Genomic DNA, 16,290 nt, shown 5'->3' on the forward strand with positions numbered 1-16,290 from the left:
AATGAGAGGGTGCCCTCTCTTGTTAGAAGATGAATTTTTCAGAATCAGCAGTCAGTTGTGGAAATAACCATAAATGCAATGTATTGGTACTCTTCACATTCTCCTCCCAGATGAAAAATTGCCCACACTGCTTTGTCTGCGACATTGCACAGAAAATATTAACCTTCAGTGAATCTCATTCATTCACAACAATTTCATGAGAATTTTCAGTGCCCACACTCTCACATTGTGATGATTAACATTACTGGATAAATGGAAGGTTGGTCTGTTCATGAATAACAGCTTGGAGGTGAAATTTTCATCCAAAAATGCTTCCAGCATTGTGATGCAAAATTGAAGGCAGCAGTCACAATGTCCTGGTTTTAATTGTTGCATGAGCTGTGGACAGTGTGGTTTGAAATGTAACTGCCATCACAAAATCATCCATGCAGTTTGCCATGACATTCCAAGTTTGTGGCTTGTGCAGACCACTTTTTTTTTCTTTTTGACTGTGTAAAGACTTCTCCTCAATCTCTCCACAGCTGCATCTGGCACACTTAGTCAGCTGGTACTTTTCTGTTTATAGAGACAACCAGTGTCTCTTAATAGTCAGTATCAATGTAGACTGCTCTGTTTACAGGGTGTTTTTTCCATAATTCCTTCTGAATGCACACTGCACTGTTGCAACAGGTAAATAACTCACATATTTCAATAGACATGAACTCTTTTCTTGCTTTGTCACCATTCTGTCAAGGCACTACACTTGTAACACCAACTGGTAGGTAGAATGCAAACTCTTGGGAGTTTATTGTTCCATTCATGCATCAATCATATTTCTAGATGTAATACTTCATGAAACCTGGAATTCTGAGAATGAATGAATAATTTATAGTAGCCCTACATTTTTCGATGGAATTTCCAGGATGGAATAACAACTATATGAAAAGGATAGACTGCTACTCACCACAGAGACGAGGCATTAAATTGTGGATAGACACAGTGAAAAAGACTGCTAAAATATAGTTAGTCCTTTATGTGAAGTGGAAAACACACACACACACACATTCATACAAGCACAATACAAACACTTGGCCAATGTCTCTGAACACTCGGGCCATGTGTGTGTGATTTGCACTTGTGTGAATGTGTGTACATTTTCTACTTTGAAAAAAGGACTTTGCTGGAAAGCTCAAACATTTTAGCTATACTTTAGCAGTCTTTCACTGTACCTGTCTGCAACTGATTGCCTCCTCTATGTGATGAGTAGCAGTTTATCATTTCCCTATCATTGAAACCCGTTACATTTTGGTGCTATATGCTAATTCCTTCATTGCTTTGATATTGACCTTTTTTGGAAGGTAGAGAGAGACTTCTCTTAAGGAGGAATACCTATGAGCCAATTTCAACCAGAAAGAAATGCAGCTTCAATACCAATTACTAGAGGAGTTTTCTCATGAGTAATCCCCCCCCACTACATTCTCACCTATAAAATTTGTCATTTCCTTCCCATACTTATTGACATGCAGACCATTCCTAGTGAAAGACAATCTATTGATAGACTCATCTGGCACTACTGCAATGTACCCTCCAACATTACTGCCTTCTCAACCCCCATGTTAACAGTCCTAACAGCTGTAACAAGATGAGGCTATTATGATTCTGAAACAGCTGCACAAGGTGGACATTTGTGCCACCAGTTTGAATAGCTATCCTTTTTAAGGTCATCATCTATGTCATACTACCTCTCCCTATCAAGCCTATTCTTGGCTCCACACAATTACTGTCTGACACTCTTTTGCAAAATTCCTGTGTTATCAATAAGTTTCAAATATATTTGTCCTAACATGGGAAATACTGAAGTCAGTTGTGGCTTGTAACCAAATACTCATAATTATCTCACAAACAGCTCTTTTGTGGGGTCATGTTTGCTGGAATGGTTTTATTTCTATTACTGTATACACTGACATGTATCAGTTTTCAGTATTAATTGTGACCATCCTGTGTATTTAATAACTTTTTTACTATAATGTTTATAGATACATAAATAATAAATCTTGTGTGCTTCACAGCTTGGCACAACACCATTTCTGTAATGAGCATGCCACTTTACATTAGTGTTGTCACCATAACTGAACCCAGGTCCACTACATGAAAAAATGATAATGCTACCATTCAGCAGCTATTTGGTGGGGAGGGATGGGATGAGGGATGTAAGCAAAATGAGTGAAAGTTCAAGGAAAGCTGCTAGCATCTGGGGAAAGGGGAGGGTGACACCAAATGACATATTAGGCAATAAGGGACCTGCCTGCCTCCTCCTCCTCTTTTTCAACCTTTCCCAAGATATCCTTCTTAAGATGTGTTTCTACAGCACTGGGATTGGAGGGCTTTGCTATTTTCTCTAGGCAAGTAATTGCCAGCTTTTATGTCTCTTTTGTTAGTGCTGTTGTGGTCTTCAGTCCAAGGTGTGGTTTGATGCAGCTCTCCATGTCAGTACATCTTGTGCAAACCTTTTCATCTCTGCATAGTGACTGGAACTTACATCCACTTCAACTTACGTACTGCAGAAAAGCATTGGTTTTCCTCTACAACACCCCAGCACCACCACCATCACCACAGACACAGCCCAATACAAAACTGACTATTTCTTGATGCATCAGGACATATTATATCAACCAATACCTTCTATTAGTCAAGTTTTCCATGAATTTCTTTCCTTGTCAATTGCTGCTCAAAAACTCTTCATTAGCTATACAGTGTAGCATCTAATCCTCAGTATTCCACCATAGAGTAAAATTTCAGAAAGTTCTGTTTTCTTTTTGTCTGTACTGTTTATCAATCACATTTAACTTCTGTACAAGGCTTCAATCCAGAAAAATAATATAAGAAATGGCTACCAAACACTTAAATTTACATTAGATGCTAAAATGTTTCATTGTTTCAGAAATATCTTTCTTGCTACTGCCAGTCTTCATTTCATTTGCTTCCTACATTATACACTGTCAGTTACTTTGCCACACAAATAACTGACCTCATCTACTACTATTACTGCCTCATTTCCAAATCTAATTCCATCAGCATGATCTGATGTAGAATAAGATGACAAAAGTCATGGGATAGTGATATGTACATATACAGATGGCACACAAGGTATAAAAGGGCAGTGCATTGACAAACCTGTCATTTGTAACCAGATGATTCATGTAAGAATGTTTCTGAAATAATTATGATCGCAAAATCAGAATTAACAGTCTTTGAACATGGAATGATAGGTGGAGCTAGATGCATGGAACAATTCATTTTGAAAATCGTTAAGGAATTCAATATTCTGAGATTCACAGAGTAGAGAGTATGCCAAAAATACTGCATTTTAGGCATTACCTCTCACCCTTGACAATGCAGTGGCTGATGGCCTTCACTTGACAACCACAAGCAGCAGTGTTTCCATAAAATTTTCAGTGCTAACAGACAAGCAACATTACATGAAATAACCACAGAAATCAATGTGGGACATATGATGAACATATCCAGTAGGACAATGTGGTGAAATTTGCATTAATGGGCTATGGAAGCAGACAACTGACACGAGTGCCTTTGTTAACATCACCGGCAGTGGCTGGGCTCATGATCATATCAGTTGAACCCTGGATGACCAAACAACTGTGGCGTGGTCAGATAAGTCCTGATTTCAACAGGTAAGAGCGATGGTAGGGTTTGAGTGTGCCGCAGACCCCAAGAAGCCACAAACCAAAGTTGTCAACAAGGCACAGTGGAAGCTGGTGGTTGTTCCATAATGATTTTGGCTGTGTTTACGTGGAATATACTGGGCCCTCTGGTCCAACTGAACTGATTATTGACTGTAAATGGTTATGTTCAGCAACTTGGAGACCATTTGCAGCCATTAAAGGACTTCCTGTCCCCAATCATTGATGGAATTTTTATGGATCACAGTGTACCATGTCACCAGGCAACAATTGCTCACAGTTGGTTTGAAGATCATTCTGGACAATTCAAGAAAATGACCTGGCCTCCTTGATTATCTGATATGAATGCCATTGAACAATATTTATGGGACATAATTGAGGGGTCAATCTGTGCACAACACCCTGCACTGGCAACACTTTTGCAATTATGAATAGCTACAGAGGCAGCATGGCTCGATGTTTCTTCACGGGACTTCCAACAGCTTGTTGATTCTGTGCCACATCAAGTTGCTGCACTACACCAGGCAAAAGGAGATCTTGACTCTTTCCACATCCCAGAGACTCCTCTCCAAGGGACCCACGTAAAAAAAAAAAAAAAAAAAAAAAAAAAAAAAAAAAAAAAAAAAAAAAAAAAAACGGGGGGGGGGGGGGATTATCCCATGAGTTTTGTTACCTCAGTGTAACTGATAATTGATCTATATTGCATTACCCTTGTTTTAGTTTTGATGATGCACACTTTATAACCTCTTTTCTAGATGGTATTGATTCTGTTCAATTGATCTGAAGAGGTCACCATCTCTGACAGAATTACAATGTTATCAGCAAGCCTTAAAGCTTTCATTTCTTCTCTCTGAACATTAATTACCTTTCAAAATTTCTCCATGACTTCCTTTACAGATTCCTCAATTACAGACTGAATAACATCAGGGATAGGCTACAATCTTATCTTGTTTCTGTTTCATGTCTTTCTAGTCCTATAACTGCAGTCTGGTATCTGTACAAGTTGTAGATATCCTTCAGCTCCCCATATTTCATCTTTGGTACCATCAGAACTTCAAAGGGTGTGTTTTGGTCAAAATCTTCAAAAGCTTACCTAAAATCTACAAATGGTATTAATGTGGATATCCCTTTGTTTTGATCTAAGTCTCTTTATTAATAAGTAATGCATAACTTAACAGAATATCTCCATGCTGTCACAACAAAAAGCAAACTTAGCATAAGAATAGACAATGTTGCCCCAACACAACATGCTGTTTTTCATAATATGGATGTTTTCAGTATTTTGATAACCATACATATTTAAAAAACAGATAAGGAGCTAGACATTTACTACTGTACCATTTTATGTATTCCACAGTGTAGCTTTGTGATGGTCTGTGCACTCTCCAGTAGAGATCAATACTGCCAACTATTCCAATTGGCAACAGAAGTACAACATAAACTGTAGAAACCATTATCAGTAGCTTTGTAAGTTTACATGTATCTGGACCTGGACTGTAATTTGTTTCTGAAACAAATTATCTTCATTTAATTTATAGTTTCATTAGTAAAGTCAAAGACCTTATACTATAGCATGCTTAGTAAGCTTCATTTTTTTAAATTTTATTTGGTATGCATATTCCATGGATCTGTACATGCGAGTGATTTGCCTGGATGTGGAACGTGTCAATACAATTGTACAAATACAATTAATGCTACAGAATAGAAATATAATACAATGATATAGATATTAATAAGTATCACTTTTTCTCATTTACAAGCTGTCATTTAACTAGTATAGCAGTTCACTCTGTAACATTATAACTATAACATTAACATCAACAATATATCATTAACATAATATTGTATCATCCATCTAATAACTAAGAGACTAAAAACATCTATTATTCAGGGAGGGTATTATTTCTGGAAAAGAATTCATCTAAGGAGTACAGTGAATGGTCAAGCAGGTATTTTTTTAACATAGGTACCTTTGAACAGTGTTTCATTTTATCTTGTACATTTAATATAATTAGGCAATGCATTAAAAGTCTTTATATCAGCATACTTTACTCCCTTCTGTACAAGTGATAAATTTTTTAGTTCAACATGTAGATCATCTTTACCTCTAGTATTGTAGTTATGGTATGAACAATCTGTTTCATACTGAGCATAGTCTTTATTAACAACATTCATCAGAGAGTATATGTACTGACACGTTGTAGCCAGTATACCTAACTGTGTGAAAAGTTTTCTGCAAGAGGTTCGTGGAGGAACCCACACATGATTCTGACTGCTCTCTTCTGAGCAGTTAAGATTTTTTTTTTTTTTTTTTTTTTTTTAGGCTGGTGAATTACCCCAGAAGATTATTCCATAACTCATTAATGGGTGAAAGTATCCAAAGTAAGCTGATTTTAAAATGATGATGTCCCCAAAATGAGTAAGGATTCTTAAAGCAAAAGTTGCTGATGAAAGCCTTTTTAGAGTAAGGGACACATGCTGTTCCCAGTTGAGCCTATTGTCAATGTGAATCCCTAGGAATTTAGTGTAGTGCACCTGTTCTAGTTCCTGGTTGTCATGAGCAATTACTGTATTTTCTGGAGTTTTATTTTTGTGTGGAACTGTATAAAATTAGTTTTTTTAATATTAACTGAAAGAGAATTAATTGAAAACCAAGCTGTAACTTCTCTGAGTATATCATTAACATCAGTGTCCAGATCAGCAGTAGACTTACCATCTACTACAATGCTTGTATCATCAGCAAACATTGTGAATTCACATTTTTTACTAATGGACAGGGGTAAATCATTAACATATATTAAAAACAGCAAGGGTCCAAGGACAGATCCCTGGGGAACTCCATGCTGTATTTTGCCCCATTCAGAATCCACTAGATTAGAAGATCCTTTGTTGTAGCCATTTAGAACCTCCTTTTGTTTCCTGTCTTCAAGTTATGATTTTAACCAGTTATCTATAGGCCCACTGATTCCATAATGATAGGCCTTCTCCAAGAGTATCTTGCGGTTTTCAATCAAAGGCCTTGGAAAGATAACAGAAAACACTAACTGGTGATTTCTTACTATTAATAGACTCCAAGACATCATTTGTGAGTGAGTATATGGCATGCTCTGTGGAAATCCCTTTTTGAAAGCCAAACTGTCTATCGTTAATAATATTTAGTTTATCAAGATGTGCCACAATCCTGTTATACACTGCCTTTTCGAGAACCTTTGAAAACGTTGTTAAGAGAGAGGCAGGATGATAATTTTTGACATCTGTAGCATCGCCAGCCTTGAAAAGAAGCCTCACAATGGCATATTTCATTCTCTCTGGAACAACTCCCTCATAAAGAGACGGGTTGCAAATGTGAGCAAGTACTACACTTACATAATTCTGCAGGCCTTCAACAGTTTACTAGAGATGTTATCTATACCTGAAGATCCTTTACATTTCAACAAGTGAATGATTTTTTTTAATTTCATTAACAGTTATGGGTGGTACATTTATATCATTAAAACTTTGTGGGAGGTTAAGTTTCAGAATATCTGCAGCTTCCCTTAGATCACCACTGCAACCTGTTTTAGAAGTGATAGTTAGAAATTGGTTGTTAAATGTGTCTGCTATCTGTTTACTATCAGTTATTTCCAAATCATTGATTTTTAGGACAGCAGTTTTTACGTTGTCAGATAGTGCAGTACCTGTTTCCCTCTTTATTACATTCCAAATCATTCTGATTTTATTATTTGAACAATTAATTTCAGATTCTATGCACATACCGGGTGATCAAAAAGTCAGTATAAATTTGAAAACTGAATAAATCATGAAATAATGTAGATAGAGAGGTACAAACTGACACACATGCTTGGAATGACATGGGGTTTTATTAGAACCAAAAAAATACAAAAGTTCAAAAAATTTCTGACAGATGGCGCTTCATCTGATCAGAATAGGCATTAGCATAACAAAGTAAGACAAAGCAAAGATGATGTTCTTTACAGGAAATGCTCAATATGTCCACCATCATTCTGTGAACAGCACTGTAAAGCATGTCCAGAGTTATGGTGAGGCATTGGCGTTGGATATTGTCTTTCAGCATCCCTAGAGATGTTGGTCAATCACGATACACTTGAAACTTCAGGTAACCCCAAAAGCCAATAATCGCACGGACTGAGATCTGGGGACCTGGGAGGCCAAGCATGATGAAAGTGGCGGCTGAGCACACGATCATCACCAAACAACATGTGCAAGAGATCTTTCACGCATGTAGCAATATGGGGTGGAGTACCATCCTGCATAAACATGGGACATTCCGGCAGGTGTTTATCAGCCAGGCTGGGGATGATGTGATTCTGTAACATATCGACGTACCTCTCACCCGTCACGGTAGCAGTTACAAAACCAGAATCACGCACTTCCTCGAAGAAGCTGCATTTGTCAACGGACCTTTACCCTCTCGAATCCCCTTCCTATGGCGATAGGATTGTATCGCTGAACTAGCACATTCCCCATTCTGATAATACAGCTTCACTAAAAGCACCTCTTCAGGTAACGTCAACATGCTGCGACTGCTGGCGCATCTGATTCTCTCTCTCATTACAGCTCCTTTTATACACGATTGTCATGCACAGTCACTGACGTTTTGCTGTCTAGCGCCATCTGTCAGATATTTTGTGAACTTTGTTTTTTTGGTTCTAATCAAACCCCATGTCATTCCAAGCATGTGTGTCAATTTTTACCTCTCTATCTACATTATTCCGTGGTTTATTAAGTTTTCAAATTTATACTGTCTTTTTGATCACACGGTACTTTTAGATTTTTTAATGACTTTAGTTAAAATTTTACAGTATGTCCTATAATTGTTCATCTGGAGGGGATTATCAGGATGATAACTGAATAGTTGCAACTGTTTACTCGTAAAATGTCACAATATCAAATAAAAGTTTATGTGATTAGTTTGTTAACATGCTGCTTATCCTACAACATACAGTTTTAAGAGTGGGGAAGCTACCATGCATAATAAGTTAAGGAAAAAGAAAAAAAGGAATTTCTAGCATTAAAAGACATATAACAAATATGAACTAATCTAGATGCTAAGATAAAATAACAAAAGTTAAATGCATTCCAAAAGCAAGGGAGGTACTAACTGTGCCAAAGTGTAGTATCTGGTTTAATGGCCCCTCAAGTTAAAGTTATAAAAAAATGAATATGTAGCATGCTAGTGAATGACAACATATAACCCTTTCCAATGAATTACCATGAATTCCAGTGAATATCCAATAAAACCAGTTTCAAGTGAATACCTAACTGCAAGAAGGGTAGCAGAAGTGATGGATGAAATTACTGTCCAGTATCCATGATATCCATTTGTTACAGAATCTTAGAACATACTCCAAGCCCAAACATAATGAGATACATTGAACACAATGACCTTCTCTGTGCCAACCAGAAAGGATTTTGGAAATATCAGTTACATGAACTCCAACTTGTACTTTTCTCACATGATGACTGAAATCTATGCATAAAGGCCATCAGATAGATACAGTATTTCTGTTTCCAGAAAGCATTTCTCATTATCAAACCTAAACTTATTAGTATTATCAAAAGTATGATCACATGGGGTATCAAGTGAAATTTGTGACTTTGTTGAGAATTTTTTGTAGAGAGGGTGCAACAAACAACATTGGATGGAGAGTCATTGACAAATGCAGACATAACTTCAGGTGTATTGCAGAGATGTGAGTTGGGCCCATTGCTGTTCATGCTGTTTATTCATGACCTTGTGGACAATATTAATACTAACTTCAGATTTTTCTAAGATGATGCCATTACCTACAATAAAATACAGACTGAATGAAGCTGCACAAACATTTAATCTGGTCTTAATAAGATTACAATTAGTGCACAGATTGGCAACTTGCTTCAAATGTTCAGAAACATAAAACTGTGCACTTCACAAAATGGAAGAGACATAGTAACCTATGACTGCAGTATATATGAGTCACAGGTGAACTTAGTAAATTCACACAAATACCTGTGTTGGGACATGAAATGAAATGATCACTTAGGATCAGTTGAGGGTAAAGCAAGCAGCAGACTTTGATTTGTGGATAGAATACTAGAGAAATACAATCAGTTTACAAAGGAGATGGCTTACAAATCACTCATGTTACCCACCCTAGAATATTGCTCAAATGTATTGGACTCCTACCAAATACTGGATACTGAACATATATAAAGAAGGGCAGCATGAATGATCACAGGTTTGTATGAACCAGAGGAGTGTGTTACAGAGATTTTGAAATAACTGGCACACACTTGAAGTTGGACATAAACTATCCTGAGACAGAATCCTTACAAAGTTTCAAGAACCAGCTTTAAATGGTGGCTTTAGGAATATACTAAAACCGATTACATATCACTCCCATAGGGATCGTGAAAACAATATTGGATCAATTACAGCACACACAAAGGTATTTTAACCAGTCATTCTTCCCATGCTCTATACATGACTGGAAAGGGGAAAAAAACTTATAACTGGTAAAATAGGATGCATACTCTGCCATGAACTTCACAGTGGTTTGCTGAGTACAGATGTAGGTGTAGAAATAGAACTGTGGTGGAATGCAGACAGAATATTATACACAGGAAAATGACACACAGTTGTTACAAGTTGGATCTGACTGCACCCAATTATAATCTGTAGACTGTAGCAAATCTTCTACTTAACGTATTTTTCTAAGTGCTAAAAGAAAGTAACATGTTGCATAAAACAAGCAGAGTGTAAAAATTGTTGCCCCTTTTGTCTTATTGATGTCCAGAAGTATATTCATGACAATGATCTGTATGCCAGAAAACTACCAGCACACATACTGTAAGGTAACAGGGGGTAATATGGAGCTCTTTCAAGTAGTTCGTAATTTAAATTTAAAGCACAGCAGCAGGAATAATATGTTGAGCTGGTGTTCTTCAATCAAAATGTCTCATAGTGGAATTAAGTTATAAAGATGTTTAGAACAACTGCAAAGTAAGTTGTTATTTTATTATGAAGACACCATTCAGTTTCTGTCTTTGTAGTGCCAGACAAATATTTGTATGTTTCATATTTCATGCAAAGATGCCATTAAATGAAGGAAGAGGGTTAAAGTTGTGCCAAAACATGGAGTTATTCCTAATTATGTAATCTGATAGCGTGTCATAAATTAGTACTGATTTTAATTTTCCATGCTTAAGAATAAAATTATGTATTAAATGCAGAGTGAAAATAGTACAGTGCAAAATAGATGGGAAAATACTTGTTTAGTGTTTTGATGAGCATTGTAGTTCTGTTGCATAGTGTTTTGTTTTTCTTTTAATTTCAACAAATTATAAAATCATTGTGATAAATCTGTGTAAAATTATATAATGTATTTATGTTTAAGTATTTAAATCTTATAAAAATTGTAAACAAATTGTGGCCATGTTTAGGGATTTTTTTGATTAATGTAGTGTCACATGACCTGACTCAGGATGGGGGATATGAGCGGGAAAAGGAGGCCTTTGGTCATTGTCCGTTGTGGGTAAGTTCAGAGCGGCAAAGTGCCGCAAGTGTAAGCATGGACAACAGTGTATGTGAAGGAACGATGTGAAAGTGCATAGGTACGAGAAAATAAACCATGTGTATGAACTGTACAGATTATTATTCATCCAGATCGGATTTATTTGTGAACTTAAAAAAATGCATGGCTACAAAGTTAAAGTGTTTCTTTTGAATAAATGAGTTTCAATCTGAACTTATATAGTGTACCTCATTTTCACAAGGCTGAGGTATAGACAATGTGTATTCAATTCACTGCTGTTCAAAGGCTAGCCAACATATGACTCAGTATTAAGGGTGCAAATGCAAGCGTTCACTATCAACCCCCTTTGTAGATGACGCACATGAAAAATAGGTAGTGAACGAGCCCGAGTACAGATGCAATACCTCCTGCCATGTACCACTAATGTGTACAATGCTCTAGATCACATGTGAACTGCAATATGTAGCCATTGTTTCACCTTATGGATTTATTCCAGTTTACACTAGATAGATGTTTGCAGTCAGTGGAATGCTACTACCCATCCAATATAATTGATTTTGGAGTTACATGGAGGCAAAGCCATGGTTGCTGTTAAGGTGGTATTTACCTTGGAAAATCTCAGCAATGAGAATGACATCTATGGTCATTAATTTGTACAATAGCATAGTTATTGTAAATACTGTACTAATGAATTTTGTATATGCTGCTCTAATGTATTTTGCAAATCTATATGTAATTTGTCAAAAGCCACAAATATACAGATTCAAAAAGTTGACATGTTTATCTTTGCTTGATCTTCATCTTTTAAATGAGTTATGTAATAGAAAATGGGCTTACAACTCAAAAAGTAGATCAAACAGTAATAAAAAAGATTATGGAAAAAGGCTAAAAAGTGTTTTGTTTAGTTAATTCAATATACAAGCCAGAATGAGATTTTCACTCTGCAGCAGAGTGTGTGCTGATATGAAACTTCCTGACAAATTAAAACTGTGTGCCAGACCGAGTCTCGAACTTGGGACCTTTGCCTTTTGCGGGCAAGTTCTCTACCAACTGAGCTACCCAAGCCCGACTCACGCTCCGTCCTCACAGCTATACTTCTGCCAGTACCTTGTCTCCTACCTTCCAAACTTTACAAAAGCTCTCCTGCATATTTAACACATCTTTAATTTCCAACTAATAAATACCATATGATGTATTTTTTCAAAGTTTTGTCTGCAGTTGCTGTTTTGGAAAATCTTTCAATTACATTAATGTTAAGAGAAGTATATCACATTGAATTCTACCTCTCATTTTTTTAACAGATGTTAATGAAAGTATAGACTTTATTCAAATGTTCATATACTTAGGATGGATTTCCATTGGTTATAAACTGGCTATTTTATGATAACACTGTATTTTAGTTAATCCATTTGAACAATACACACACTACACAATAAAAAGAAATATATAGATATAACCATTCTGCAGATGGAGTAGGCACTTGATTAACATTATCACATAACATATATCAACATATGAAAAACAAAATTTGGGAGAAAGTAGAGCATTATTAAAAATTTCACATTCAAAGTTCTGAACTTTGTGCTAGTGCAAGTGGCAGACAGAGAAAGAGAATGAAGAGCATTTCATTTCAAAGCTTTCTGAATTGTCAGTTCTGAACAGCACAATCTAGTTTTGGAGGTGCTCCTAGCAGCAGGAAATGCATGAAGGCCACATTTTAAACATTGTAAAATATACTTGCCACACCTTTTGTGATGAATTTGCTATAATCCCGTATGTCATATTCAGATATGCACCATGGCACCAGGCTGCTGCTGTGAAACACTTCAAATATTTTGCCAACAGATCTGCATGGTCTGGCCACCCGAGGCTGCATGTGGTGGGCCACATGACTTTTGCACATGGCATGACATCTGCCGTGCCTTCTACTAGAGCTGTCCTCTTTATAAGTACAGTGCAGCAGACACTCGGTCTCATATTGTGTTCATACTTAATTGTCAGCAATTGCTTGTATCAGTACCTGGATTGTTTCAATATTTGTGTCTATGTTCTCAACTGTTGTTTGCTTGTATGTGGAAGAAGGATAAACTTTGGTTCATTGTGGTCATGCTGCTGTTTGTGTCTTACTGTATGATACAACTGGCAACGAGTATGCTGCTCACTTCCATGTACTTAGTCTTGGTTGTTCCCTTCGTTCTTCTGTCCGAGGAAGTAATGCTCCAATCTCTGATCAAGCACAAGCAGGCTCTTATGGTTGCTCTCATGAACTTGTCAACCACATTGGCTACCACTTTTGACATAACTGATGCAAACAAGTGAAGGTATTTGTTTCTTTCTATGATTTCTCCTCAAATCTACCAGTTGTTGTGCCAGGTAGCCCTACTCTAGGAACCTGCATCACTTTCATTTGCAAAAATCTGTAAGTTGTTGTGAAATTATCACCATAAATGCATGCACATCACTGCAGCATCTGTAGATTTCTACTTTTGTCTTAAACAGCCCCACCAGTCCCACTGGGCTTGGGCGGTCCAACTCCATGGCATCATCTGCAAATGTCAATTTTTACCAATGCTCATCATGACTCCTATGCAGATTCTACGGTCCATGACACCATAATTTGGTTGGCTCCTGAGAAGGAGGTTCCATCAACATGCATTACAAAGTGAAAATCCATTTTTGGCTGAAGTGTTAAATACGGCTCAATCTTTTGAGGTATCTCGTGCTGCTGGTGATCATACTGAGGCTTGGTGTGACATCACTGTGGTGGCCCCTGTTCCTGCTCATCAGACATCAGTTCACACTTTGCCTATAGTGGTAGGCCTTGTTTCTGTCTTGCTACAACTATGAAATGCATTTTTGGCCTACCGCAAAGCACTGATGCACTGTTCCGGATTCTGATGGGGAAAGATCCTATTATTGATCAGGATGAAATTCTTTGTTGTCATTTAGGTGATAAGTCACAATATGCAGTGGAAGGGTTTGCTGTTACAGGTTCCGGGATTGCAGCTGCTATCACTGCCTATCTGGTTTTGCATTAAGTTGTTCATCTCATTCAGCATGTTCGGCTGGACAGGCCTCCAAGCAGGGCTTCTGATCCAGAATGAGATTTTCACTCTGCAACGGAGTGTGCGCTGATATGAAACTTTGTGGCAGATTAAAACTGTGTGCCCGACCAAGTCTCAGTTGGTCACACAGTTTTAATCTGCCAGGAAGTTTCATATCAGCACACACTCCGCTGCAGATTGAAAATCTCATTCTGGAAACATCTCCCAGGCTGTGGCTAAGCCATGTCTCTGCAGTATCCTTTCTTTCAGGAGTGCTAGTTCTGCAAGGTTCCCAGGAGAGTTTCTATAAAGTTTGGAAGGTAGGAGAAAAGATACTGGCAGAAGTAAAGCTGTGAGAACCGGACGTGAGCCGTGCTTCGGTAGCTCAGATGGTAGAGCACTTGCCCGCGAAAGGCAAAGGTCCCGAGGTTGAGTCTAGGTCGGGCACACAGTTTTAATCTGCCAGGAAGTTTCATATCAGCGCACACTCCACTGTAGAGTGAAAATCTCTTTTTGGAAATATCCCCCAGGCTGTGGCTAAGCCATGTCTCCGCAGTATCCTTTCTTTCAGGAGTGCTAGTTCTGCAAGTTTCCCAGGAGAGCTTCTGTAAAGTTTGGAAGGTAGGAGACGAGATACTGGCAGAAGTAAAGCTGTGAGAACTGGGCATGAGACGTGCTTCGGTAGCTCAGATGGTAGAGCACTTGCCCGCGAAAGGCACAGGTCCCGAGTTCGAGTCTCGGTCGGGCACACAGTTTTAATCTGCCAGGAAGTTTCAGGGCTTCTGATCCTTTGCATAACTATTTTGCCCTCCATCCAACCCTTTGGTATTTAATGGTGTTGTTCTCTTAGCTACGGACAGGCTGTCAGCTATGGTTGAGATCCTGCCTGCCCTACAGCAGGATGTTCTTCAGCTCCTACATCAGGGACATGGGGGGGGAGTCCTCACATACAAAGTTATTGGCCCATCAGCATATATTTTGACCTGGCACTGAGGGTGACATTTTACATCTAGTTGTGGCCTGCTCTCAGTGTTTTGCCCAACAGGTGGTGTCAAAGGCAGTGCTCCCTCCATGGCCCCCACCACAGTATCCATGGGAATGGTCGATGTTGATTTCATGGGACCATTCCTAAGTTCTTACTGGCTGTTGGCTCTCAATGCTTTAACTAAATTTCCATATGTTTCCTTCAACATCAGCTGTGGCTATGATTTGGGCACTCTCCAAAATTTTCTGTATGGAAGGATTTCCGTATCTCGTCCACATGTTCAAGGTTCAAATTCAGAAGTACGTCACAGACTCCTCCAAGGCCAATGCCTTGACAGGCTTCTTGAGTTCTTACAGGTTTATGCTGGTAGGGGATCGGAGTCCAGCCAGTATGATGCATGGTCACTAGCAACGCACCCTCTTGCATCTGCTCACACCAATCCACCAATGCCTGCTGGTCTGGCCCTCACTGTGGCTTACTTCTGGCTCCATAGTATGGGCTCTGGCATTCAGCTACCAATTGACGTGGACCCCAGTCACTGTCCACAGCTGCTGAGGCCACTGGCTCTGCATGGTGCACACCAGAAATGGGCTGGTGGTCATGGCATCACCATGAGCAACTGCATCCTCACACCACAGCAAGGGCTGCAGTTCCACTACCACCACCTCTGCCTTCTCCCTTAGCAACTGTCCTGACCTTGAGGGGCATCCCTGTTGTGGGGGCAGACCCATCCTTCTTGTGTATGTCACAACCTCCAGTCTCTCCTCTGGAGCCCAGGTCCCTGGTGCCTGCTGCCTGGATTTCCTGCAATATTTAATTGCCACTGGCAATTCTGCCAGCCACTAGGTTGGTGCCTTCGGGTCCTTCAACACTGACATCCCCAGTGCCCCCAACCAAATGGTGGTTCCTTCACCACTGGCACAGTCCCACAACATCAAGGGATCAGGCATCGAAATACTACCAGTGTATTTGTCACTGGTTCTATCTTATGTTACTTCATGGGTGAGCAGCTGCCACACATGTGCACAGATGTGCCACTTCCACCT

The 16,290-nt window shown here is 38.7% G+C and overlaps 1 protein-coding gene across 3 annotated transcripts in view; it reads right to left on the bottom strand.

Annotated features, from left to right (window-relative positions):
* The window catches only part of LOC126248289 (uncharacterized), a 343,564-nt gene that overhangs the window by 7,358 nt on the left and 319,916 nt on the right, over nt 1–16,290 (bottom strand). For all 3 annotated transcript variants that reach the window (XM_049949142.1, XM_049949143.1, XM_049949141.1), the window contains one exon: nt 5,019–5,187. In XM_049949142.1, the coding sequence (XP_049805099.1) occupies nt 5,019–5,187 (169 nt within the window). The remainder of the gene's footprint in view (nt 1–5,018; nt 5,188–16,290) is intronic.

Source organism: Schistocerca nitens, chromosome 3 (assembly GCF_023898315.1).
Source record: "Schistocerca nitens isolate TAMUIC-IGC-003100 chromosome 3, iqSchNite1.1, whole genome shotgun sequence".
Classification (NCBI taxonomy): Eukaryota; Metazoa; Arthropoda; class Insecta; order Orthoptera; family Acrididae; genus Schistocerca; species Schistocerca nitens.